General features: G+C 44.3%; 2 protein-coding genes across 4 annotated transcripts; both read right to left on the bottom strand.

Annotated features, from left to right (window-relative positions):
• Positions 1-15,712: 15,712 nt before the first annotated feature.
• Positions 15,713-24,662, bottom strand: LOC117900353 (protein shuttle craft-like). Of its 3 annotated transcripts, XM_034810700.1 has the most exons (6): positions 23,700-24,662; positions 21,770-22,545; positions 17,785-18,486; positions 16,639-17,715; positions 16,225-16,576; positions 15,713-16,161 (listed from the first exon to the last, which is right to left on the bottom strand). In XM_034810700.1, the coding sequence occupies exons 1-6, from the start codon at positions 24,645-24,647 to the stop codon at positions 16,060-16,062; spliced, it is 3,957 nt and encodes a 1,318-aa protein (XP_034666591.1). In that variant the 5' UTR covers positions 24,648-24,662; the 3' UTR covers positions 15,713-16,059. The 3 variants fall into 3 exon arrangements, with proteins under 3 accessions (XP_034666591.1, XP_034666592.1, XP_034666593.1); XM_034810701.1 differs by lacking the exons at positions 21,770-22,545; positions 23,700-24,662 and adding an exon at positions 19,331-20,109 and having other exon boundaries at positions 17,785-19,259; XM_034810702.1 differs by lacking the exons at positions 21,770-22,545; positions 23,700-24,662 and adding an exon at positions 19,514-20,109 and having other exon boundaries at positions 17,785-19,259.
• On the bottom strand, positions 20,802-21,427 carry LOC117900355 (V-type proton ATPase 16 kDa proteolipid subunit-like). Its single transcript, XM_034810703.1, has one exon. It carries the CDS (start codon positions 21,382-21,384, stop codon positions 20,836-20,838), a length of 549 nt encoding a protein of 182 aa, XP_034666594.1. The 5' UTR covers positions 21,385-21,427; the 3' UTR covers positions 20,802-20,835.
• Positions 24,663-27,837: the final 3,175 nt, after the last annotated feature.

Here is a 27,837-nt window from a genome sequence, read left to right as displayed (position 1 = left end):
TTTATTTGTTACTTAGCATATTTTCACCTTGAGGGCAAACAATCTCCCACTAGACACAGGCACACACCTCGACACACACACCCACTACGTATACGGTAGAAGCGCACATATATCCAGCCGGAGCGAAAGTAATAAATATTTTTTGCTGCGCTGCTCGACTCGGCTCGAGCTGATTCAGCTTAAAAAACATTTTTTTCATCTCCCCTCTCTGCTGTCTCCACTCTCCCATCAATTTTTTTTTTCTGCTGCACAAGATTTGGTTAGTTGCTTTGGCTTTCGTTTTTATACCTGGTACTTAAAGATTAAATAGGGTATATTGTATATGTGGGGCAAAAATGTAACACACAGAAGGATACGTTTCCGACCCCACAAAGTACATATATATATTATTGAGCAGCATCAATAGCAGAGTCGATATAGCCATTTCTTAGATCCCATAAGAGATAGGAAAACCAAGTTTTTCATCCAGATTTCTGTATGCTCACACTGTTACAAGTGTATTTCAAAATTTCTGCTGTATTTACAATTTTGAAGATATGAAAAACGCCCTTTGCTAGTTAAGGAATATATATATATGAGATCACTGAAATATGATCAGATTGGATCATTATTATGGCCAGAATGAAGAAATAAATTTGCAGTGTCGACCCCCACCCCATCCAGCAGCTTTATTTATTTTAATTTTTTGCACATTCTTTGATTACACACTCTGCTTCGTACAGTGTGCGGCTCTTGAGAATTAGGAGAGCTAAAAGAGCGGGTTGGCGTAAAAAATGTAGATATAGATGACAGATGTAGAAAAATTGTATAGAAAAAAATTTAAGGTACAGAAACCGAGTGAGTACCGGATATAAAAGTTGTGACGCGTACGAAGCGTCTCACACGTTCCTTTTAGTCTTTTTTTATTTTATTGGTGAGTGCCATGCCCTGAGTAGGCAAATGGGTGGCAGTACTTTAAGAGCATGTTGGCCACATTATTATGCAAAGCCGTTATATGATCGGCATAACATGGGGATGAGCTGACGGCTGACATAGTCTTTGATTGGGTTTCCTTAGGGAATGGCTTGGTTATGATGATGTTTGGGATATGAAACTGTAAAAACAAGAATTTTTACAAGATCAAAGGCAAGGGAAGCCTAGGAATATTTATGAGTAGTCAATGATATCAATGTTAATTTAGTTTACATATGTAGATTGGTAATATTAGCATTAGTATTAGTAAAGGGATGTGTGAGACGCTTCGCACGCGTCACAACGTTTATACCCTGTACTCAGTCAATACAAATGCACCTTAGTGGTTTATTTTAAATTTTAAATTTTACATTTTTTCTACATATGTCATCTACATCACTTCTCACGCCAACATCCTCTTTTATCTCACCTCGTCCCCCAGTGTTGCACAATGCACGAGACTGAGGGTGGAATGAGAGAAAGTGCAAAGACTAAACAAAGCTGCTGAAAGGGGTGGGGGTAGCCCCTGCAAATTTATTTCTTCATTCAAGCTAAAGTAAAAAATAATAATGAATAGTAAAATTTTGAAATACACTTGTAACTGTGTGAAAATGGCTATATCGGCTCGGCTATTGATGCTGATCAAGAATATATACACTTTATGGGGTCGGAAACGTTTCCTTCTGTGCGTTACATACTTCCACATTTCCCCACAAATACAATTTAAATTTTTAATATTAAATCGAAAAATTTTAAATGGCGAAAAAAACATTATCCATCAGAAGAAACATCAATCAATCATCTGTACATACACATGTACATATGTACATGCATATGTTTGTAAGCCTGGAGAACTCTTTCAGAATGAACAAAAGTGTAAACTGATTACAACTTACTTTTGGGGTATAAGCCATTGCTCTATTTAAAACCGATTTCCTCTTTAACTGCCAACAATTGCACTTTTCCCCCCATTTTGTTTTTTAACCGAACAACAGAGGCAACAGAGGCTGCTGCTGGGTGAATGGGTCTGTCCTCCACTTATGGAATAACCAGAGTATCAGCCAATTCTCCAGTTCGATAAGCTTTTCATGCTTTTTCATACCTAATACTCCTCTTTCCGCTGGCAAAGTATTGTGGTAGGATAACCATATGTGACCCATATCTGTCGATACAGCAATCCTAGCAGTTATGAATAATCCCGAATGGTACGGCCATACCGGCAATACCAGTAATACCGAATATAAGGCCACTTAAAGATTATGTCGATAAACAGAAAACCGCTAGTTAAAACCAGAAAAACAACGTTTCACTCTCACAATATTCCCGCTTACTTTCCCCTACTTTTCCCACTTTACGTGCACTATGTACAGGTTGGTACTAAATGTACTTATGTATACTATTTAGTTATACATACATATGTACATACATACATATTTATTTATGTGTATTTTTGAATTTAAATGATTGAATTGCCGTTTGCCAAAGTAGAAAAGGAATGCGCCATATGGATATGGCAATGGAGATAGAGATACATACATACATATGTACATACATATACATATGCAAATGCTGAGGCTGACTATCATTCGCAGAAATATAAAAATTCCTTTTAATATGAAAAAGCAGACAGTCAAACACAGAACGAGAGCTGTCTTTTCACCGGGAGCCTCTCCACACTGCCATCAAGATAGGCCCGAATTCAGACGGACAGAGAGAAAAAGTCGGAGGAGAGCCATGAGGCTATTTTTGATCCGCGCCTTTATGCTCGTATTTCTGTTTTGAGTTTGCATAAAAGTGAAGTGAGGCAGATTTCGCTCGAGTGCGTTAATCAGCGCTCCTGGGCAGGGCATCCAGAGAGGAATCCTCATCTCCAGTCAGCGTTGACTTTTTCCCCCGCTGGTCAGCACGAACCGTGAGACCGAGTGGCGAAGGGACCCTTGCAAAACAGATTATACTGATTTCATGGTGGAAAATCAAAAAATGAACGTGCGGCAATTTACATACTTAAGTTGGCATTACGGGGGTGTCCAAAATGTGTCGTTCCCGCTCTCTGCTTTGTTGTTTTAGAGCCTTTCCTGGCCTTGGCCAAATTTATTGGCCACATGTTTCCCTGCCACCTTCGTGAGTTGAACAATTTTCCTTTTTTGACAATATGGCTTTTCGACATTTTTCTGGGTAGGCGGAGCAGCAGCCGCAATCCACCCTAACCACACCTCTCCAACCTCTCCTCGCCCATTTACAAGGAATTTCCTGGGATTCCATTTTTAATTGAATTTTCTGTTGTCCTCTCGCTGCTATTTTACATTTTGTTGGCTTATTTGCTTCCTTCTTACGTTGGATAATTAAAGTGCCCCCAGCCAAATCCATTGCATATTATAAATGTATTTCTCTGATTTCTGTGGGATCCTCCACCTCCACAGCCACCTACAGCCATGCAAATGACTTCCTTTCGGATGATTGTTTTAGTAGGAAATTTGCGTGGATTTTCCATCGCTTTTTTTCTGTTGTTGTCGTTAGGGTGATGTAGGATCTAGTTGATAATTTTCATAATTTTCAGCGCCAGACAGCAACAATAATTATATTAAAACAAGGGGGGAACAGATGGAGCTGAGTCTGTGCCGGAAAGGGATATGAAAATATGCAGCAGAGCCTTGCAAATTGAAACTCAAGTGATGGGTAGACAGAGATAGAAGGATAGCGAGAGGGAGAGAGATAAAGAACGATAAAATGATGGGGGAATGCAGATAGATGGAGTGAGCCTGTTGAAGAGGAGAGTTGGTTAGCGGGAGGGTTGGATTGAATAAAAGAGAAAGAGAGCAACATTAGAACACTTAAGCGCTTAGCACAGTACCCAATCCACAGCCACGTCCACGTCCACATCCAATCCAACCCCGCACCCAATCCCTGAATCACCACTGTAGTAACTGTTGTAGTTTCCCTCTCTCTTTCACTGTTTCTCTCTCTACCTTTTGGATATTCCAAGCACGTTCCAAAAAAGCCATTCGCTGGAGATTTCCCACACGAAGCAAACAAATCGCTTAAGTCTTCATTTGATCAATTTTCTCTCTCTTGCAGAAATCGGGCTTAATTCCTTTTAGCATTCTTTTTCAGACCCTCCATCAGTATCCGTCCCTAGGCATTGTGCTTTTACAAACTTTCGCATCGAATTTTAATTAAGTTCGTATTGATGCATAATAGAATTTAGAAAAAGTTTTCTAAATATACTGCTTGTTTCTTTTTTTGGGATAATTTGGGATCATATTTGTATGGAATGCTATGGAATAATGGAATTTTGAAAAAAGTTCTAAAATATATTGAGCTTTCTTTGGGGAGAATTTAGGGCCAAAAGTAGAGTCCGAAAAAGATAGTTGAACGAGGAGAAACGTGAGGCGCGCTGGAACGCGACATGCATGGCAAAATCGACTCGGCTATTAATGCTGATCAAGAATATATGTACATATGTATGTATATACTTTATGGGGTCGGAAACGTTTCCTTCTCTGCGTTACAAACATCCACTTTTCGCCACAAATACAATCTACCCCATTTAGTCTTCGAGTACCGGGTATAGATAGTTTTAGGTGCATGAAAATGTTTTAGAAGATTTTAAATAAAGAATACCATTTTTTTTAATTTAAAGTGTACATTATAGCAGACATTCATTTTGATTTTAAATTCATACAGGTTCTGATGTATGTGTATTTCAGTTTGTTTATAAATTCTCCTACTGCTTAACGTAATGTTATTGTAAATTAATTTCATTTGACTATTTACAGGGGTGATGGTACAACTTTTATTTACTGCCTTAAAGTATTTGACACCCAATCATTTAATCACACCTGAAATGGTAATGAAAATTAAAATTAACGTAGAGTTACCATTGCTGGTTTTTATCAAATATTCAACAAATATTCATAAACTATCAACTACCTTTAAAAAATGTAAATCAAAATCTATAAAATCTCCTATTACCCGCTGGGTGCATTCCCTGGAACGTCCCTAGTTGCATCGACATGCATATGACTAGTCCTTCCTTCCTGCCCTAACTATTGGCCCACACAGATGCATCTGTCTGGCGCCGATCTTTGTGAAAGTGTGTGTATCTGTGTGTCCCTCCGTTGGTGCATCTCATTCTTGTTATTTTTATTGTAGCTCTGATTCGCGCTTTATTGCATTATAATTGAATCTTGAGCGCACATCTAACGCAGGAAACGTTGGCTGACTGGAAAGCGTTTCCCGGTTGCCGCTCTGTCCACTCCTGCCGCGGAACCTCTCTTCTCTCGGCCAGCTGTTGCACTTAATGCCAAGTGTTTAAAAAATGAGAAGAGAAGAGGAGGGAAGAGAGAGAGAAACGCAAAGCAGAGCACAGCAGAGGAAGAAACAGAATGCTGAAGAGGAAGTGAAAAGAAAAACTGAAGAACAAGAAGTAATATTTACTTACTCCCACACCGTAGTTCAGCACACCATTCGACAGTCGCCATTCATCTCCTTTCTTTCTCCTTCATCACTTTATCTCTTTCTTTCATACAAACGCCAACTCTAGGAAAATCTCACCCTCTCCCTCACTGTTTCCTCTCCTCTCATTCGAGACTCATTGCCAGCGAAAATGCAATAAAAATTGTTTTCCCATAGACGCAGGCGACGACGACGCAGCCATCGAAGCGGCTGCTTACTAAATGTTGTTGGAGATGAGCTATAAAAACGGGAAATGAAAATGTATTTTACAGTGCATTTTTGCAACACACAAACTAGCTAGACCTGGCCAACAGTACCCCCTCTAGCCACTGTATCCACCCAATCTCTACGCTTCATGCTTCACGTCAACGCTTTCCATGCTGCTGTCGCAGATAATCCGTTGCCGAGTTGGCTTGTCTTGACTTGGCCTGACATTGCTTTTGGGTCTTCATCGCTCTTCATCCCATCCCATCCCATCCCATTCCAAACCGATGCGCTCCGCTCTGTTCCGTTCCACTCGGTTCCATTCAGCTCCCAGATCCAGAGTCCAGGTAAGCCCTCATTCGCCACAGTCCGCCTCCCAGCGCACCCAGCCACAGCTCTGCAAACTCTTCTAACGTGGCTTTATAAGCTTCTAATATTAAAACGAGAAGGGACGTGTAAGACGCTTCTTACGCGTCACAACTTATATACCTTGTACTCAGTAGCAGTTTTACATTTTAAATATTTTCTACATATGACATCTACATCTACATCACGTCTCATGCCAACACGCTGTGATATCACTGCAATCTCGACGCAAAAATTGGTTGCTGTGGCTTTTATAGTCTCTGATAACCAGGCCCTCAACAAGGCGGACGGACGGACAGGCAGACATGCATATATCGACTCGGCTATTAATGCTGATCAAGAATATATGTATATATACTTTATGGCTTTATACTTTATATATACCTTCTGAGTTACATACATTCACTTTCCACACAAATACAATATACCGTATTTACTCTTCGAGAACCGAGTAATAATGACAAGTTTATGGCAAAAAGGCCAATTCGTCCAATTAGAACGGAAGAGCGGACTTCGTAGCAAAGAATTTGAACACCCTGATGAATTAAACGGCTCCGTACCAGGCTCTACTTATGTTATAACAATAGGGATGTTATACTAATATAATGTTTAAGCCATTTATTTAGGTTCCCAACCGTTTTTGTGTGATAATTACCTGATTTTGGAAAAAGACAGCCAGGGCCGTCTACATTCACTCCATTAACTCCTTCTCCTGTGCGTTACAAAACTCTAAATAAAATCCTAGCACCTGAGGGAGGGCACGAAAAGGCCAAGGAATGGGGGAATTGGCCCAGGGATTGACATCGACAGAAAAGGAAGCAGACGAAGGAAGCCAGCGAAAATGCAATTCATGGAAAGCTGATGTCTCGTGGCTCGCCCCATGCAATGACATGGACAATGAGAATTCTAAAATTATTCGTGCCACACTGCCTGGGTGGCTAAAATTATAAGATCATAAATAAATAACTCAGTGAATGGTTCGGTCAATAGTTCAGTTCGTTCTTGGCTTATATGTTTGGGGGATAAAAAATGGCTATTGCTCAATGGAATGCTGTGAAATCAGGACTGATTGCAACCTACTAGAAATGTGGAACTATTTTTGAAAGTGAACTACAAATCTTAGAAAAAACGCAAAAACGTTCTGAACGTATAGCCGGGAATGTGTTACTTGCTATAAATATTTCTACTCAGAAATGATTTGATGACTTTTTGTAACGCAGAATTTGTAACATTTTCTTCGAAATTCAAGCCCTTATTAAAAACTTATTATTTCCCGTTTAATTCTTCAACTGTTACAATGGAATTAGTATAGTTTCCATAAGTTAACCTCAACTCTATAAGTAATTCAAAAGCTATCAAGAAAGCCTTTTGGGTTGTGCCTAAATTGCCTCCCCTGCCTCCGCAAAATTTACGTGCATCGTTTTTGGTTCATTTCCAAGAGTTTCCACATTGCATCCCTGGTGTATGCAACAAGGAGGAAAGGGGAGAAAAAAAACGAATTACATAAATAACTGCGCAGTGTTTGTGCCATTTTGGTTTCCACATTTGAATAAAATATGAATAAAAACCGAAATGCATTTAGTTGGATGGTAAGGCGGGAGTGCCACAGGGGTAAACAAGTATGTACATATGTATATCCCTACAATTTTACTGCATTTCCCTAGTATTCCACTCCACTCCGCCACCACTGCCTACCCCCCATCACGACTAGTTTGTCACCTTTTCGCCCTTTTGAAAAGGTCTTACGGCAAGACCGGCGGAACGTCGCGTCGTCGCATTCGTTGCCTGCCACGCCCCATCCTCCGACAATTCTGGCTGCCTCTTTCTATACAGATACGATAATATTTGCATTCAGTTGAGCCTCCTCCTTCCTCAGGCTCTCTACCATACCTCTACATCTGACACTGCCTTTGCCTCTCATTCCTGTTGCAGTCTATTTTTTCTATTTTATTCTGCTGTCAAAACATCAGCAATGTCGTCTACAGGCCCCGTCGTAGTCCTGGTTGTGGTCCTGCTTCTAGGACCTGATCCTGATACTCTTCTGGAGCAGCTCGTTCCAGCGCAGCGTTCGCTTGGCTTAATTTTGGCTAGGGAAAATTGCATAAAAAATCTGCGGCGACTTTGCAATTTGAATTCGTCTGCGACGTTGCCTCTCCTATTACCCTCTTTTCTTCCTGTCGCTCCCGATATATGTACATATGTATATACTCGTACCCCCTGTCGTCGTAGCTGTGGATGTGTGTGTGTCGCTGACTGTGAGAGAGTTTGTCCCGAAGTGTGGTAGTGTCTTCTTCTATTGAGCCCAGGACATGGTCGTCATCTCGGCTGGGCTTTGCCATGCTTAGTCTCTTCCTTCCAGCTACAGCTACAGCTCCTCCTCCTGCTGCTGCTCCTCTTGCTGCTCTGCGAGGTCTTGGCAGGCAGTCAGGCGGCTATTTTGGAAGTAATTTTCGCGCTTTCATCGCAACTTGTTCTCTTCTTAGTCCTCCTCCTGCGGACTGTCTGTCTGCAGCTCTTTTTGGGCACGCTATTTGCTGGCGGCTTGGCTCCTTTAATGCATTTTTAAAAATGCCAAAATGCGCAAATTGAAAGCGACTCAACTCCTCGCCGGTTTTCCTGTTCCACATCTCATCTTATTCCCCCGCCCTCTGCAGCTGCATCACATTTCTGTGGTTGCCTCTTTTTGTCCGGGTCACGTGCTCACAGAGCGCCCAGCAGAAAGGTGGTACCGGTGCCGTCGCTGAGGTGCGGACTGGTCCACACGCAGGCATAATTTCAGCCACTGCACTCAGACTTAATGAATATTTTAAGGGACAGCTTTCATATTACCTGCCACTGCATTTGGTATACTCGTACATATGTCCCCATCCCCCCGACCATACAGTGGCTCTAGGTTTCTGTCGCTGGCCAAATGTCACAAATGAGCAGCAAATGTTTTTCTTTTTTTATACCCGGTACTCGAAGAGCAAATAGGGTATATTGTACTTGTGATCGGAGCAATGTGCGGAACGCACAAAAGGAAAGGTTTCCAACCCCATAAAGTATATATACTTGATCAGCATTAATAGCCGAGTCGATATAGCCATGTCTGTCTGCCCGTCCGTCTTGTTGAGCGTTGTCAAAGACTATAAAATCTACAGCAACAAAATTTTCCGTCGAGATTGCTGTGATATCACACAGGTACAAGTATAATTGCACATATGTACATATATATGTACATATACATATGTACATTTGTATTTACTGAATGAATACCGGGTTTAAAAGTTTTGACGTGTACGAATCGCCTCACAAACGTTCCTCCTCGTTTCCTCTGTCCTAGTGCTAGTGAATTTATAATACATACTGCAGAAAATGACAAAGTTGAAATTTAAATGCGCTAATATGTCAGTGGAAAATTGTTTGGGGAACAGACAGACAAAAGGAAGTTATACTAGAAGTGTTTTAGTGGTTCAACTTGACTATAGTCTAGTCTTGTGCCAAAAAATATCTGCCAAAACGTCAGAGAATACAATGAAAATCTTCTGTAATTGTGGGAATAGTTCAACAGAGTACGCTGAATTGCAGTAATAAATGGAGCTAAATGGAAATAAAAGACTATAAAAGTATCCAAAATATCAAATCGAGAAGTAGAGCTGAAAGAAATATTTCTAATTGTAATATGTTCACACAATTCACGTAAAAATTTCACATTTCCTTCCAGAAACTCTCAAAAATATGGCAGACAGCAGACAAACACACTAGGACAAGGGAAATATCAAATCCTCTTTCATTTCATATTGCTTCCCTAATTTCTGAAAATATGATTAGCCACCACCGAACCGAGGTACGAGTCGTCGTATCGTATAATTTGAGAGGTGTATACATCTTTAATATTTCTTTTTTTTTAATGGGAATACAAGTACGGAGCACTCGTACTCGTTCAAGTATCTTGCCATAAGAGATAATTAAAATTACACACATTTTATAAGCCCAGAGCTCTCAGGACTTCAATATCCCAATTGACCCAAAATTAACTCTGTTCCCTTAACTCTTTCGCGAGAAATACCCAAACCAAGGCCCAAAACCCCTGCCCACAAACCACAAGTTAATCTCTGTGGAATTATTACCCCTCCCAGCCAACACCCCTTACCCCATGCTGTGCCCCTCTCGAAGCTCTGTCTGTGAGACGTCCTACGTCTTGTTCTGGGCTGCTTTTTTCTTGACTTCATTCCGGTGTTGGTCCCGGCCCACAGCTACCCCGAATTTCATTGTATTCGTTAATAAACTCCCCGGCAGACTAAATTCAAATTACGCACACATCTTAAGAGTCGGAGGGTGGTTTAGCAAAAGAAGTGGTATTAGGATCAGGGGTAGGGTAGAGAGGTCTCTGACGACGTTGGCAGTCATTCCGCTTATAGGCAGCTCATTATGTCAGGTCTATATTCATATACGACTTGCCTGTTCTGTTATCTGCTGTTCTCTTCTCTTCTGTTTTGTTCCATTCCAGACGTATCCTGGTCCATTCCGGTATGCGTGAGTGCGTTCATCCTCCCATTCCCCCATCCTCCTCTCCAGCTCCACTTTGACTTGTCGTAACATTTCATCTTTATTTTGGCATTATTCCCAAGGCACCGCTCATTGTTTTTCGTGAAAATGGCAACGGCAACGGCAGTGGCAACAAATTAGAAACGTGTGGCCATCGCCTCCAACGTAATGGTGGCCTCCATGGGTTGTGTTGTCGCTGTGTCGGGGCAGCAGTGCCTTTTCTAGTTGCCAGAACTACTACAGGAATGTATGCACGTCCTTATGCATCTTTCACCTCTTTTCATCCAAATTAAATTATTTAATGGCTAACTTAAGACTCAAGACACCTCTCCGCTTAAGGTCTTCACTATTTGATCGATCAATAGCACTCGACAAAATCAAATGTTTTTCCCCAAGGAACTCACCTGACTTTTTCTGATGGATTTGGGCATTAAAATTGTTTAATGAAATATGGATTCTTTTCTATGCCAGAACTTTGTCTTGAAGAATTTAGAAAAACTGGAATTTTATACCCGGTACTCGAAGAGTAACTAGGGTATATTGTATTTGTGGTGAATTACGGATGTTTTAACGAAGGAAACGTTTCCGAACCCATAAGGTATATATATTCTTGATCGGCATCAATAGCCGAGTCGATAGAGCCATGTCTGTCTGTCCGTTCTTATGAGCGCCAAATTTTTCATCCAGACTTCTGTATGCTCACACTGTTACAAGTGTATTTAAAAAATGAGCCCCACCACTTCCGCCACAACAAAGAGCGAAAATCTCCCACAGCCACAATTTTGAAGATAAAAGAAAACTTAAGACGCCATTCCGTAGGGATGAGCTGTATCTATCAGATAACGGAATTGGGATCCGATTGGATCCTTATTATAGCCAGAATGAAGAAATTAATTTGCAGTGGCTGCGCCCACCCCGTCCCGCAGCTTTTTTTTTTTGCTTTTTGCGCACTTTGCTTCTTGTAGTGTGTGGCTCTATGCGAGAGGGACGAGCTAAGAGAGCATGGTACAGATGTACTACTGAGTACCGGGTATAAAACTTGTGACGCGTAAGAAGCGTCTCACCCGTCTCTTCTCGATTGTTAATGTTTTTTTTTGGAGGTGGCGGTTTGATTTTGTAGATAACTTAAGTATCTTTGATTTGGTTTTAAAGAACATTGGCATTCTGAAAAGATTTTTGATGCAGCTAAAAACGGGACCCAAACACTTAGTTGTTTTAGCTTACCGTCTGGGAAATATAAGGCCTTCAAAAGAAAAAATTATGATTTTTGTGCGTTATTTTTAAAAACATTTCTAGTTTAAAAACTCAGAAAAAGTCGAAATAGGAATCCTGAGTTCTTTAATATACCCGGTACTCAAAAAGTAAATAGGGTAAATTTTATTTGTGCACAAAATTGGACAGAAGAAAACATTTCCGATCCCAAGAAGTATATATATTCTTGATCAGCATCTCTCTGTCCGTCCGTCCGTCTAGTTGAGCGCCTGGATCTCAGAGACTATAAAAGCAAGAGCCACCAAATTTTGCGACCAGATGGCTGTATGCTTACACTGTTACAAGTGTATTTCAGAATTTCGCCCTGCTCCCTTCCGCCCAAGCAAAGAGCGAAAATCTGCTGTATCCACAAGACAAGAGAAAACTAGAAATGCCTTTCCGTAGGGAATGGCCATATCTATCAGATCAGATTGGATGATTAGTATAGCCAGAATGAAGAAATTAATTTTCAGTGGCTTCAATTCTCTCATTCCACACTCGGCTTCGTGCAGTGTTAGGCTCTAGGGGAAGGGGCCGAGCTAAAAGAGCGTATTGGCATGAGAAGTGATGTAGAGGTCGATGTAGATGACATATGTATGTGAAAACATGTAAAATATGTTAAATTTGATGTCCAACTGAGTACCGGGTATAAAAGTTGTGACGCGTAAGATGCATCTCACACGTCCCTTCTCGTTTTTTATGTAAAGATGCATTCATTGGGTGTCGGCTAAGGTATTGCTCATCAAAATCTATGGAGAAACGCCTGAGCTAAAATTGGTTAACAAATCATAAAAAAATGAATGAAAAGTTAATCGGAACTTTATTAATTATACCCGGTACTTGAAGAGTAAATAGGGTATATTGTAATTGTGCGAATAACGGTTGTATGTAACGCACAGAAGGAAACGTTTCCGACCCCATAAAGTATATATATTCTTGATCAGCATCAATAGCCGAGTCGATAGAGCCATGTCTGTCTGTCCGTCTGTCCGTCCTGATGAGCGCCTAGTACTCAGAGACTATAAGAGCTAGAGCCACCAAATTTTGCATCCAGACTTCTGTATGCTCACACTGTTACAAGTGTATTTCAAAAATGAGCCCGCCCCCTTCCGCCCATGCAAAAGGGCGAAAACCTCCCAGATCTACAATTTTGAAGATAAAAGAAAACAAACGAGAAGGGACGTGTGAGACGCTTCTTACGCGTCACAACTTTTATACCCGGCACTCAGTACTACATCTGCAACTTAGCGGTTATTTGTCAAATTTTACATTTTTTCTTCATCTGTCATCTACATCAACAACACTACTCACGCCAACACGCTCCTTTAGCTCGCCACCCTCCCCTAGAAACACACTTTACAGAGTCAGGGCAGAGTCTCGGCAGAGGCAGCGGCAGAGGCAGCGGCAGAGATGTGTCAGGGGCAGAGGCCATAAACTGCGCGACGCAGAGTGTGTTGCTATAAGCTGCGGGACAGGGTGGGTTTGGCCACTGAAAATTAATTTCTCCATTGTGGCTATAATAATGATCCAATCGGATCCCAATTTGGTGATCTGATAGATATGGTCATTCCCTACGGAATGGCGTTTTTAGTTTTCTGCTATCTTCAAAATTGTAGATTTGGGAGGTTTTTGCCCTTTTGCGGAGGCGGAAAGGGGCGTGGCTCATTTTTTAAATACACTGGTTTCAGTGTGAGCATACAGCAGTCTGGAGCCAAAATTTGGTGGCTCTAGCTCTTATAGTCTCTGAGAACTAGCCGACAAACAAGACGGACAGACGGACGGACGGACAGACGGACAGACAGACATGGCTCAATCGACTCGGCTATTGATGCTGATCAAGAATATATATACTTTATGGGGTCGGAAACGTTTGCTTCTGTGCGTTACATACAACCGTTATCCGCACAAATACAATATACCCTCTTTACTCTTCTAGTACCGGGTATAATAAGCAGAGCTGCTGGAAAGGGTAAGTGTAGCCACAGCAAATTACTTTCTTCATTCTGGCTATAATAATGATCCAATCTGATTCCAATTCCCAATTGATCTGAAAGATATAGTCCTTTCCTACGGAATGTCGTTTTTAGTTTACTTTTCTTTAATCTTCAAAATTGTGAATACAGCTGATTTTCAGCCTTTTCGAGGGCGGGGCGGGAAATACACTTGTAACAGTGTGAGCATACAGCCATATGGATGCACAAATTTGTGGCTCTAGATTTTATAGTCTCTGAGATCCAGGGGCTCAACAAGACGGACGGACAGACAAACATGGCTATATCTATATAGCTATATAGTTTCCTTCTCTTCGTTACATACATCCACTTTTCCCCACAAATACAATATACCCTCTTTACTCTTCGAGTACCGGGTATAAAAACGCCACAATGAAGAAATTGATTTGCAGTGGCTAAACCCACCTCATCCCGCAGCTTATATTTGTTTTTTTCACATTCTCTCATTCACACTCTGCTTCGCGCAGTGTTTGCGGCCGCTGCCTCTGACACGTCTCTGCCTCTGTCTCTGCCGCATCTCTGCCCTGACTCTGCAATGTGTGGCTCTAGGCCCTAGAGTCTAGGGGATGGTGGCGAGCTAAAGGAGCGTGTTGGCGTGAGCAGTGTTGTTGATGTAGATGACAGATGAAGAAAAAATGTGAAATTTGACAAATATCCTCTAAGTGCAGATGTGGTACTGAGTGCCGGTTATAAAAGTTGTGACGCGTAAGAAGCGTCTCACACGTTCCTTCTCGTTTCATTACAACAAGATGTGAACATTTGAGAGCTACCTAAAGTTTCCCTAGAGGGAAAACGATTCGGGTAATGTAGGTGTGATGGTTGATATAACTTTTACGTATTTCATTGAATATTTTCAAACAATTGCATTGTCTGACAGAAGCTACATGTTGTGAGGCAAATGTTTTTTTGGCACTCTGGCATCACTTTTAAAATTTTCCTCATCGTTTGGGATATTTGTACTAATTCGATTGCAACATTTGCTCATTTTGTGATTTAAAGTTTCTGAAGTTTTGCTTACGGAATTTTTTTGTTGCTCAAATTTTTTCTGAATAGAGTTCAATATAATATGTTTGTGAGTATAAAAACGACTTAGAATCTGTCTTAAAATCCTTTTTTGATCTGTTATTCTTTATATATGCAACAGGGCCAGAATGTTTTTTTATTATACCCGGTACTCGAAGAGTAAATAGGGTATATTGTATTTGTGCGGATAACGGTTGTATGTAACGCACAGAAGGAAACGTTTCCGACCCCATAAAGTATATATATTCTTGATCAGCATCAATAGCCGAGTCGATTGAGCCATGTCTGTCTGTCCGTCTGTCCGTCTGTCCGTCTGTCCGTCTGTCCGTCCGTCCGTCTTGTTTGTCGGCTAGTTCTCAGAGACTATAAGAGCTAGAGCCACCAAATTTTGGCACCAGACTGCTGTATGCTCACACTGAAACCAGTGTATTTCAAAAAATGAGCCCGCCCCTTCCGCCCCCGCAAAAGGGCGAAAACCTCCCAAATCTACAATTTTGAAGATAACAGAAAACTAAAAACGCCATTCCGTAGGGAATGACCATATCTATCAGATCACCAAATTGGGATCCGATTGGATCATTATTATAGCCACAATGAAGAAATTAGTTTGCAGTGGCCAAACCCACCCCGCCCCGCAGCATTTACACTCTGCTTCGCGCTGTTTATGGCCTGGCCCCTGACACGTCACTGCCTCTGCCTCTGCCGCTGCCTCTGCCGCTGACTCTGCCGCGACTCTGCAGTTAGTTTCTAGGGGAGGGTGGCGAGCTAAAGGAGCGTGTTGGTGTGAGTAGTGTTGTTGATGTAGATGACAGATGAAGAAAAAATGTAAAACTGGACAAATAACCGCTAAAGTGCAGATGTAGTACTGAGTGCCGGGTATAAAAGTTGTGACGCGTAAGAAGCGTCTCACACGTCCCTTCTCGTTTTCAATTAAATTCATCGTACAACAGATTGTATTAACAGCATTTTCAACTCTTCAATCCATCGTCGTTTTCAGATAGATCCCCATATCCATTCAGTGTTGCAACAGACAGACGGGTGCGCTTCTCTACAGTTTCTCTAACTATTTACATTATACAAAAAAATGAATGCAAAAAGGATATTCTCCTGCGAATCGCTTTGTGTATTGTCTTCGTAGCGCTTCCTGTATCCTTCGGCCTCCTCCATGCTATAACTTTCATTCCAATTGTATAACTTGTAATATCCAGCGCCAACGTTTAATGTAATGTGTAATGTGCACAAACTACTTATTCCTGATTCAGATTCAGAGCTACTTTTTCAGACCCCAAGCATTATTGCTGGGCACTGGAACGCGTCGTTGTCCGGACTCACGGGCCAACACCTCCATAATGCTTGTGGCAGGCAGCCAGCACTGAAGAAAGGACAGATTCAATAAATATCATTTGATTAATTATTCATCCTGAATTATGCTCACCCTATCCTTGTGTGCCGTGGCCACCACATTCCGATTGGGTTCCTTGTCATACGACACCGACTCAATGCCGAATATCTCGCACAGCTCGTGCACCATCTGCCTCTTCTCCCTGTTCATCGTTGGAAAGGAGTGACTGCGCGACCGCTGCTTGCTCTCCTTGGCCAGCTTCACCAGATCTGTCAACGTCTCGTACACGCTCTTGGTCAGTGCCTGATTTCGCTTGGAAAATCCCCGCAAGAACTCCGAGTACTTGGTCAGAGATTTCTGCTGCGTATCCGGATTGCGCGACTGCAGTGCCTGCGCCAAACGGCGATTCCGCTCCAACACACGACACTCTTCGTTGCAGTCCAGACTATGGAGGGAAAGGTTCTGGATAGTGACTTGAATTTCCCTTGAAACGAAGATCATACTCACGTTCTGTTCGACTTGTTGACTTTAGCCGGTGCCAGTATCTCGCTGAGTTCCATGTAGTTGCCGCGGGACATCTCGGCCATAGAGGAGGCCAGTTGGGCGGTGGCAATGCGGCTGTGCTCGCGAGCCAGTTCCTGGCAGCTGCGACTCAGCTTCCGGTTGCCGCACTCGCACTGCACCTCCACCAGCTCCTTGCATGGTGTCTCCGGGCAGGCGCCTTCGTGGCAGGCAAACGCACACTTGTGGCCGCAGAGCGTGCGCGGCTTGGTGCAGCTCTGGCGGCAAATCTCGCTTGGAGATGATTGACAGGGGCCCTCGTGGCAGGGTTTGATGCACTTGTGACGGCCACAGGGTAGCGCCTTGCCGCAGGACAGCCCGCAGCTGAAGCTCTCCTGGGAGCAGGGAATGGTTTTGCGTTGCTCGTGGTTTCCGTGGCACCACTTTGTGGTAAACATCATACAGGGCGGGCAGGTGGCCGCCGAATGGCAATTGTGCTGCGGTGTATGGTCGCATGGATGCTGGCGCGAGCACGGACGCTTGCAAAGCGGTTTCTTGGTACCACACGGCACTGGCGGATAGATAACCTCGGCTCCGCACTCGCAGTAGAGCTCCTCGAAGCTGCTACGGTAGCAAGGCGGACAATTGCCGCGATGACAGGGCTGGTCACACTTGTGTTTGCCACAGCTCAACGTGCGGTTGCACGGCAGCGGACAGGCGTGATCAATGTCGATGCAGCACTCGGCATTGCACTTGTGCTTGCCACAGCTCCGCTTCTTGATGCAGCGCTTCTTGCAGCGCGCGTCGTCGGCTCGGCTGGACAGCTGGCGGCACTTGATCATCTGGTCCATGTGGCCGCATCGGCACTTTACAGCCGTCTGCTTGGGACACGGAGGACACTGCCCCAGGTGGCATTTGCTGCCACACTGATGCGGATGTGCTGGCTTGCCGCAGCGCAGCGTCCGCGAGCAGATACCCTCACACGTTGGTATAGCATCCATGCAGCTCGAGCGCTGGGCTGCCGGCACAGGCATCTTGCCGCACGGACAGCTAGTTATCTGCTCGGGACTCAGTTTGCAGGTTCTGAAAAATTTATTTAACAAATTTTAAATACTCTCTGTGGAGGGGGACATGGCCTTCTCGTATAATCACCTGCAGTTTCCGGCGTGACAGGAATCCTTGCACTTGTGATTGCCACAAGGCAGCGGCTGGCCGCAGCTCTCCTTGCACGAGTAGTGGCGCTTGTCTAGGCTCTCGCGCGTGCACTGAACCTGACGATCCTGCTTGCCGCAGTGGCAGTGCTGCTCCACTTGCTCCGGGCAGGCGGCACACTTTCCCGAGTGGCACTCCTCCTTGCAATGATGCTCGCCGCAGTTTAATATCTTGTCGCAGATCTCCCCGCACTTGAGCTCCTCCTTCATGGCGCACTGCATCGTCTGGGAGCTTCTGCCGCAGCCGCAGCTCCTCACGACATTCGCCTGGCACGGCGGACAGGGTCCGGGATGGCACAGCAGTGTGCACGCATGGCTACATCCCTCGACACGGCAGCAGACCTCTCCGCAGCTGTGGGCCAGCTCGTTGCGGGACACTGTCGGATTCTTGAGCTTGCCGCAAAAGCACAGATACTCCCGGGGCAAATCTTGCAGCACATTCTGGCATGCCGGACAGCGCCAGCCTACATCCGACTTGGAGCTACTCGCCCAGGTGATGGTGCACTTGAGATGGATCACGTGGTAGCAGTTCTGGCAGGACCACGTCGAATGGTGCGCCTTGATAGTCTCCACACAGACGAGGCACTCCAATCGCCTCTGTTCGATGTCGCGGATCAGTTTCTCCCGCTGCGAGAGCTTCTCGCTATCTGGAGGCGGCGGGGCACGGCGTGGCGAGATCTGTTGATGCTGCAGCTGCTGCTTCTCGGGCGAGGGATGGGCGCTTTCATTGCTCGTGTCCAGGTCATCGACGGCTCTCGGAAATCCGTTGATGCGATCCCGATTCCTGTTCCAGTCGTCGCGTCTCTTGTTGCTGCGATTATTGTCATAACGCTGCTGCTTCTGTGGCTTCTTGCGTTCGTTGCGGTCGTATCGATCCTCGCGACGCTCTTCGCGATCATGGCGATAGTCACCGCGACGCTGCTGATGTGTGCCGCCACCCCGAAAGTCTCTATCCCGATCCCGATCCCGCTCACGGTCCCGCTCTCTGTCACGGTTCCGCACTCTGTCGCGATCCCGCTCTCTGTCACGATCCCGTTCGGTGGGCAAGGCATAATTGTGATTAGATCTTGGCTGTGGTCCGCCGCCTGTGGAGCTGCCGCGATGGTCGGCGGTTCCCTGTAGATCTGGACGATGTGTTGCGCCCTCGTTCACGGCAGTTTCATGGTTGGCAGTGCTATTGCCGTTCGTCAGGCCAGAGGACTCCTCGAGGCTGAGCTTCATTATGTTGGGCACAAACTCTGGGGCGGATGCCTGCAGCTTAGAAGCGCTAAAATCAAACGGATTATTGCCAAAAGGCGTGTACAGATTGGAGAACGGGCTCCTCTGCACGTGGCTGTTGTCGAATGACGCCGAGCTGGCGGCGACACCATCGCCATTTTGATATGACGGAGGGAATGCCGCCGGCTGCGAGTAGAACTGGTTGGGGAAAGAGAATAACCGGATTAGCACTAAAAATAGGGGAGGATAACGCGCAGCAAGGCACTCACATTTCCAAAGCTATTTGAAACGTCGCCACCGGCGGCGGTGCTCCCCGAGGAGGACGGCGTTAGTCCGAAGGCGCCTCCGCCCCCACCGACGGTGTAATTCGCGTTGCTAGCCAGGAGATGGTAAGGCAGTGCGCCTGTGCTGGCTGCCAGATTGTGCTGCATGATGAACTGATTGAAACTCACATAGTTGTTGTTGCCGCCGCCCTCGTTGGTGTTTCTGTTGGGATCCGCCGCCACCCCAGCCACAGCTGCTGAGGTTCCATCGGCATTGCTGGCACGCGTCGACGAATGCATTGAGGATTCACTGGTGGCCGGTCCTCCGCCTGTGCCATTGGTCTGGTTCCAGTACTCCGACATAGCCACTCTGCCGCTGCCGCTGCCACTGCCCACTGCAGCGCTTCCCCTGCTCGATTTAAAGTGCTCAGCTCAGGTCACGCGTTTTGGTTCTTGCTCAAAATATGTATATTTAAATGTCTAGTTGCTCAAAGCGCAGATCACCGTCCAAGTGGGAAAGCTGCAGATGCTTGGGTACTCGCCCTTTTCCGTCCCCGAAGGACTATCACAAATGAGCAGACACGTGTGCAATGACGAAATTGTTAGTGATGAAATTGGCACACAAAAGCTTTGCCAGCACAGCCACCCCGCTGCCCGAAGGAAAGGGGAGTATGTTACCTGGCGGTCCACCCCTCTCTTATACAAAACGCGCGCACAAAAGTGATTAAATTGTCTAATTTATATAAAATAAAAACCTATAAAAAGTAATTTGACCAGTGTGACCGCGGATTTATCGATCAAATATACCGCACGCCCCTCTAAAATATACCTTCTCATTTCTAAAATATACCGTAAATATACAGTAAATCTTACTTAATTTTCCTCCTCTAAGCAATTCTATTTCTAGTGTTCGTTCGGCAAACAACTCGTTTTTGAGTTCAAAATTTTTAGTAACATTTGTGCCTGGTCAATGCGGACTAATCGTCTGCGACCAATTTCGACCAATTAAATCAAAAAAAAAAAAAAATCTTCCTCTAATAGTCGAATCTACTATACTGTATGGTTAGTGCCGGCGTATACCCGCTAGAAAGTAGAATGTGCGCGACAACATTTCTTTACGGTTCCAGACGAATATCATCCCTGATTTTTGTAGAGTTCCATTTTTTCGATCTGAGTACTAGGCCTGATTCTTATTCACTGTGTTTTAGTTGCATCATAAGTACCCTTGATGCCACTATCGATACTTCCTATGTTTTTTGAGTGAAAAAATACCACAATACGGGTTGCTTTTCATGCAATCGAGGCGCGAAAATTAAAGCATTTAATAAACAATGTTGAAGTTCAATTATTTATATGGTTTAATTATATTTTATTAAGTGTAACAATTTTTTTGGGTAATATGTGCAAAAAGTTAAGCGACATACATATATCGTGGGTTGATGGGAAAGGGGTCACGGTCGCCTCTGTGTTCCTCAACATCTCCTCAGCTTCATCAAATTTGTTTTAGTGCATTAAACATCCACCGTGTACATGTAGACGCCGAGAATGAGGCCATACAGTCCAAGTACTTCGGCGAATATCAAAATGAGAATCATTCCAACGAACAGACGCGGCTGCAAGGCGGTGTTTCGTACACCCTCATCGCCAACAATACCGACAGCATATCCAGCGGCCAGTCCAGTCATTCCCACGGCGAGCCCAGCGGCCAGGTGGATGTAGCCTTTGGATAGCGAATAGGTCTCGCTGGTATCCAGCACTCCAGAGATCAGAACGGCCACCACCAGCCCGTAGATGGCTGTAATTCCAGCCATCACCACGGGTATGATCGACTTCATGATCAACTCGGGACGCATAACAGCCGTTGCGGCTATGCCCGTTCCGGATACAGCTGTGCCATAGGCAGCCCCAAACGAGGACAACACAATGGCCGACACCACGCCCATAATCCCATAAAAGGGCGCATAGGGTGGATGGTGCTCCATTTTGTGAATTGTATCGCGTGTGTGGTGCAGAGCCATTGGCGACAGAATCATCTCCAGATGCATATTTCTTGAACCCATTTTAAGCCTCTCTTTCGGTGATTTCTTTCTTCAATGTTCTCCTTTTTTATTGCTTCGATTTTACTGAAGTACATCACATATGAAGGCAAAGGCCATCTAGATGTAGATTATTCCATATGATTCAAACTTAGAGCAGATCATAAAAACAAACTCTTAGAACTACTAAAATATTCGATAAAGCAAAGCTTAGAGGTATACATACATACATATACCATTTACAGATTTAGATTAGTCTATGAGGCGTTGAGAACTTAAGTTCTTGTCAGACTAATAATATCAAACTATAATATTTACATATATGCCACACTTTTGGTTCTTGATACTTCCTGCGCTCATTCAACTGTCTCTATCTCAGAATGTCCTTAGATTGCTGAGCAGGGATTGCTGGTCTGGCGGCGGTGGTGGTGGCATGGCAAACGTTGGAGCTGCCGCCATGGCCAGTGCCAGGCTGGTGGGTACCTGCAGCTGCATCTGCCCCCCCAGTGGCAGCTTCTTTACGGGTCTTGTAAAGGACGGGGGGGCAGTAGAGTCCAATGGTCGGTATTGACACTTCTTGGCATGGGTGCGCATGTTGCTGGACTGGGTAAAGGCCTGGTTACAGTTCGGATGCGGGCAGACGTAGGGCTTGCAGCCCGTGTGGTAGTTAAGATGAGTCTTCAGGTGGTGTTTCTTCGTAAAGGCTTTGGGGCAGAGGGGACAGCTGAATGGCTTGATGCCGGAGTGCAGGCGATGGTGCAGCGTCATGTTGCTGCGATCGGCAAAGGACTTGCCGCACACAGAGCACTGGTACGGCTTCTCGCCGCTGTGGGTGCGCATGTGCTGCTTGAGGAGCATCTTGCGAGAGAAACGTTTGCCGCATTCGGCACACTTGTGCGGCTTGACGCCCGTGTGGATGCGCACATGCATATTGAAGGCGACACGCTGGTTGAACGACTTGGGGCAGTAGGGGCACTCGTACTCCTTGCGATTCCGATGGATCTTCATGTGGCTGCTGAGGTAGCCCTTGTCGTTGAAGGTCTTGCCGCATTCGGGGCACTCGGCGGCAAACTCCTTGGTCCCGCGATGCACGGACAGATGGTACTTGTAGTTGCGCAGCTGGGAGAAGCCCTTGCCGCAGTCCGAGCACTCGTAACGTGGCGATTTGTGCGTCTTCTCGTGCGCCTGAGAGGGAGAGAAATATCGTTCAATGTTTTGGCCATTTTGTCTGAGGGGATCTCGCTATCTCGTTCGTCGACTGCTTCTCGTGTCGTGGCTCCCTCTTGCTTGCTCTTTCAAATTTACGAGTATCTGGTAAATGCCCTGCACCCATGCGTAAAACCAGTTCTCGCTTTGTTCGCCTCTGTTTTCGGGAAATGCTGCCTCCATTTTGAGCATTTCGTTTTAGCCTCTTATCGAGATTTGCATAAGACCAGCCGCCGCTCTCTTTTCTTCTCACTCTGTCTCTCTCTCTCTCTCCTCTTTTATTTGCTTTGCCTTTCTTCTGTTTCGTTGACTCCGCCCCTTGATCTAAACCGGCTAAGCCCCGCCTTCCTTTGCTGATCTTATAGCTGCTTGAGAAAAGAGTGAGGATTGGGTGTAAAACATCTCTTTTGAGTTATGACCATATGAAGGGTTATTGCTGTTTATGGGAAAAATGTTTGGGCCTTTAATGATTTTAGAGAGTGGCAGACAAATCCTTACCAAACGTCATAAAATTGGCGTTAGATTGCCATAATCGGATTATTTTAATCGGATGAAAATCCAGAAATGGATATCCATATCCCAATGGATCCGACTCTACAACAATACAAATATTGTACTCGTATGTGTAAGGAATTTCTAATAACACTTAATATTACAAAAAATAAGATCAATAGAGTTTTGGAAGCTTTGTTCATTCGAAAACGTTTCAGGGATGATGTAAAGATTGTGTTTTTGAATATCCAAAAAGTAATTTAGAGGCAATATTTTTAAGTGTTTTGCGTTGCTAGAAATATGGGTTATCACCCATTTTGTCTTAATTTCCAAATTGTATTGCTAAACAATTTATTATGGAAATTTGTTTAAATACTTTACGTAAAGCCATTACATGAATGACCATTACACACTTCGAAATTTTCCTTACATTTTGAACCAGTTTCAAATTTGTAAAAGTTGAAAAATCGTGTGAAATTCCCATCTAACAACTTGTTATTTTCTCTTCGTTACAAATCTTGCATTTTCTTACAATTGAGTTCTGATTTGAACCATTTACTTACTTTTACTGTTCCTATTCTTGGCATTAAAATCCCATCTTGGAGTACAATCTGTTTCCCTTTTCTTATCTTAAAACTCACCTGTAAAGTCTCGGAGCATCCAAAGACCTTCTCGCATATCCTGCACTTATAACTGATCTCCTCGGCGGCAGTGGGATTGTACGGGTTAATGGGATTGATGGAGCTGTGGCGTCTGGAACTGATGTTGCCTCCCATGCCGACGGCATCCATCTTTGGCATCAGTCCGGAGGCCGCTTGTGCCATGTTCATACTGAAATTGGTGACGGTGGTCAGCGAGATGTTGGTGCTGCTGGTGTTGCTCAGATTCCTCACAGGGAGCCGAACGGCGGAGCTACTCGAACTCGAACTAAAGGAGGAGGCAGCTGGTGATGCCAGGGGCGTGTGTTTGTAGCCATCCTGAAGCTTTTGGTAGTAGGTCAGGCATTCCAAGCAGTCCGTCCGCGTGCATGCTGTGGCTTTTGGACGGATTAGATTAGGGTTCAGCTGCGGCTGCGGCTGCGGCTGCGGTGAAGCCTGACCATTGATCACATAGGGTGCAAAGTAGCGCTTCTGTAGATGCTGCTGCTGTTGTTGCTGGTAGGGTGACGTAGGTGGAGTGCTGAGGCCGGCAGCAGCCGCTGCAGCGGCATAGGCGGGCAGCATATGTGGAAAGAACTGGGCATAGAATTTGGTGGCATTCGCCATGGCCACCAGATCAGGCGGGAGCATGGAGTAACCCATATACGGAGATGCTGCAATCGTTGGCGGAACTTGGGCTGATGCTTGTGGTGGGCAAGTTGCACTTTTGGAGAGATCGAGAATGTTGGTTGTGGCATCTGTCGGGGATTTCCGCTCCTCTTTCCCCAATATCCGACTGATGCTAAAGTCCGTGACTTGGGCTGGTGCCTGGACCCCCACAGGGGGACACTCATTGGTGGTGTTATTCGTGGTGGTGGAGTTGAAGCTGTTGGCATTTGTGGGGGAAGTGCTCGCTGGCGAGGGCGACATCTCGTAATTTCGTTGCAACATGGCGAGCTTGAAACCCATTCTCCTGCTCCGCACTGCAGGCTTGCTCATAGACTTTCGGGATTGCTCAGTTTACTGGTGCAAGAGACGGCTCAGAGTGACTGGGAACTATCGCGGTGCGCGTCAGAACACGAAATGTCTTGGGATAAGCGCCAACAACTGACTTCAACGTCTACGCTCGTCTCCGGTCTCTGGGCCAGGTCTAAAGACCTGACTTTTAGGCAGCCAGCCTCTGGCTCTCTGGCGTTTAATTGGTCGAGAAACAGGTTTCCAACCAAGTCTCTCTCTCGCACTCTCTCTCCGGGTCTCTGTGGCTCTCCAATTAACCGAACTTGACTGCTGAGACAAACTGTCGCGCTTCCACTTACGAGAGGAACTGCAATCTCCAGAACTATTTGGTAGTAGCATTTTACTCGTCACATCTATCATAAAGCTTATCGCTGCCCTAACATCGCTCCGTCTGTCTGCCTCTCTTTCTTCCGTAATCTTCTCTCTCGCTCTCTCTGTCTTTCTCTTTCTTTTTGTGTGTGTTTCTCTGTGGGATCATCCCTGCTGGCATCGCAGATAAAGTGACTAAGATTTCTGCTTTGGCCGCGTTGTTTTTGTAATTAATTGCGGTAATAAAAGGTGCGCATTGTTAAGTTTTCAAAATGTATTTCTCTTGTTCCTCATTCAACAGCATCCTCGACTGCCTCTTTCTCCATCCCCAAAAGGCACATGTGTGAATCTTACGGTTATGAGCATTCGCATTCTGTGCGGTCATTTAGGTGGGCGAGGTCGATGTGGAATGCTGCGTGGGTTTAATTGGGTAAACATTTTAAGGAGCTACTGTTGATACCGAGGAAGTCATTCAAAGTTTAAAGTTCTATCTAGTTATCAAGTTAAAGTCAAGACATATTATAAGGTTCATCGATAGAGGCATTCTGAAGTGGCAACTGCAATGGTAAAAGTCCAATAAACTCGCATCTTTCCATCTCTCAACTTCCATCCTTCAAAAGGGCAACCAGAATATATCCTTTAAATGTTAAAAGTTAGCCCAAAATGGTCCTAAAAAATACAATGACAATGACCCGTTACACTACCCGACGCGATATTGCCTGAATGAACCAAACTCACTTTTTTTTGAAAGATTTGGGGCTTAGAAATGGTCTGACAACAGTTTTTTTTTTCTATGGCATAATTTTTTTTACATATTTTTAAAATTTTGCATTTTGTAAATATTTTTTTTCAGAGGTGGCGGTTTTACTAAAACCACAAAGTGTTTGGGTCCACTTGTTAGCTGCATCAATCCGCTTTTCAGACAACCAATGTTCTTTACATACTTTAAATACTTAAGTTATGTAAAAAAGACCAACCACTGCCTTTAAAATAAAATAACAAACTTTAAAAATTCCGCACAAAAAAGTTCTGCCCTACAAGAAAAAAACAGAGCCTCTTAAAAAATTTGAATGCTTGAATGCTTTGAATCTACCAGAAAAGTCGGATTGGTTTCTTGAGGAAAAAAAGGAGGGTTAATAATACAAGGATTTTTAATTTTACTGACATTACACCTGCCACTAAAGTCAGAAGAGAAGATCCAAATCTGAGCATAAGTGTCTCAAAGCATATCAATACATGCAACTAAATTACTTTAAGGATATTCTTGGAAATGCTTTTTATACCCGGTACTCGGGGAGCCGAATTGTATGTGATGACTCATGTGATATCCAACATAATCCCATCTCGGTGATCTGATAGATGTGGCCATTCTCTACGGAATTGCGTTTTTAATTATTCTCTTATCTTCAAAATTGTGGATATATGTATGTAGGAGATTTTGGCCCTTTGAAACACATTTGTCACAGTGTAATTTTGGTGACTGTAACTTTAATAGTCTCTGATAGACGGAAAGACAGACAGACATTGACTCGGCTATTGATGCTGATCAAGAATATATATACTTTATGGGGTCGGAAACGTTTTCTTCTGTGTGTTACATACATCAGCTTTGTGCACATATACAAAATACCCTATTTCCTCTTCGAGTACCGCGTATAAAAACGCAGTTACGTAGACAATGACCATATCTTCTAGATCGCTGCATTAGATTGGTATTATACTGGATCGTTATTATAGCCAGAATGAAGAAATTAATTTGCACTGGCTGCCCCCCACCCCATCCAGAAGCTTTGCCTTTTTACATGCATACATACATACATATAAGTCGAATGACTAAGTTGTGACGCGTACGAAGCGTCTCACACGTTCCACCCCGTTCTATTTTCATATATATGAACATGCGTACCTTCTTGCTAAGCTCCTGGGTACACATACCCCAAAAGTTCTCTACACTTTCGCTGCACACAATGTTGCAGCATGTTGCCCGACTAGATGGCCACCAATTTTTCATCAGGCTCGAACACCTACAAACTAGACCAACAACCCATAAAACCTCGCTCATGTAAACTCGCTCAATCAAATCAAGTTCCGGAGCCAGTCCGCACCAACAGGATTCCCTGGTGCATGCATAGCATCAGTAGCGACCATAAAAATGTGCAAACAAAATGCTCAGGGTGATTTGTGCCTGGATGGAAATGGCATAAATAACGAGGTGGACTGCAGTTGGGGAACAGAATGCCAAGAAGAGGACACCAACTCGGACATCGACTTGGAGGATCCACAAAGATGAGCTGGTGACACACAGAAACAGTCAGAGAAAGAACTTCAAGGAAGGGATTGAAGCTGAAACAAATGAAGTGGTATACATTTACTTCGAAAAGGAATAGGATCCCTTATGGAGTTTCGGCTGTGACTCAAAAAGGATTCTACGAGTCGTAATTGACAATTACCTATTCGAGTTTCTAATGTTTCTGGTCGGACTGGTAAACTTGTACACGATTTGTAAGCGATCAATTACCAACAGATCTTATCAGAAGAGCTCCCCAGAACAACCCAGAACAGTGGCAATCAGACTACCAGTCCTAGCCCCAGAGATTGATAGTACTCGGACTGTCAACTCGCGCTCTTATGCTTAGATTACCCCGTTTCTATACACATACATTTCGATTAAACTGGCAATTCATTATAATTACAAGAGTGTTCACAAATGAACCCCCCCACCCACCAAGCAGAATTCCGAAAGACACCAAAAAACTTGCTCAACTTTAGTTAAAAAATCTTGTTCTTATTCGTTTTTTTCGGTTTATCGGTTTGG

The sequence above is a fragment of the Drosophila subobscura genome, chromosome U (genome assembly GCF_008121235.1).
Source record: "Drosophila subobscura isolate 14011-0131.10 chromosome U, UCBerk_Dsub_1.0, whole genome shotgun sequence".
Classification (NCBI taxonomy): domain Eukaryota; kingdom Metazoa; phylum Arthropoda; class Insecta; order Diptera; family Drosophilidae; genus Drosophila; species Drosophila subobscura.
Note: the sequence above shows the minus strand (reverse complement) of the source record. Positions and strands in the feature narration are given on the sequence as shown.

Excerpts from the sequence above, each read along its gene's own strand:
- LOC117900355 (XM_034810703.1), bottom strand. The coding sequence starts at position 21,384 with ATGGGTTCAAGAAATATGCATCTGGAGATGATTCTGTCGCCAATGGCT.
- LOC117900353 (XM_034810700.1), bottom strand. The coding sequence starts at position 24,647 with ATGTTGCAACGAAATTACGAGATGTCGCCCTCGCCAGCGAGCACTTCC. Across the intron at positions 18,487-21,769 it reads CCACCACCGCCGCCAGACCA|CGAGAAGCTCTCGCAGCGGG; the intron begins GCAATCCCTGCT and ends GCCTCCAGATAG. Across the intron at positions 17,716-17,784 it reads TGTCACGCCGGAAACTGCAG|AACCTGCAAACTGAGTCCCG; the intron begins GTGATTATACGA and ends TAAATTTTTCAG.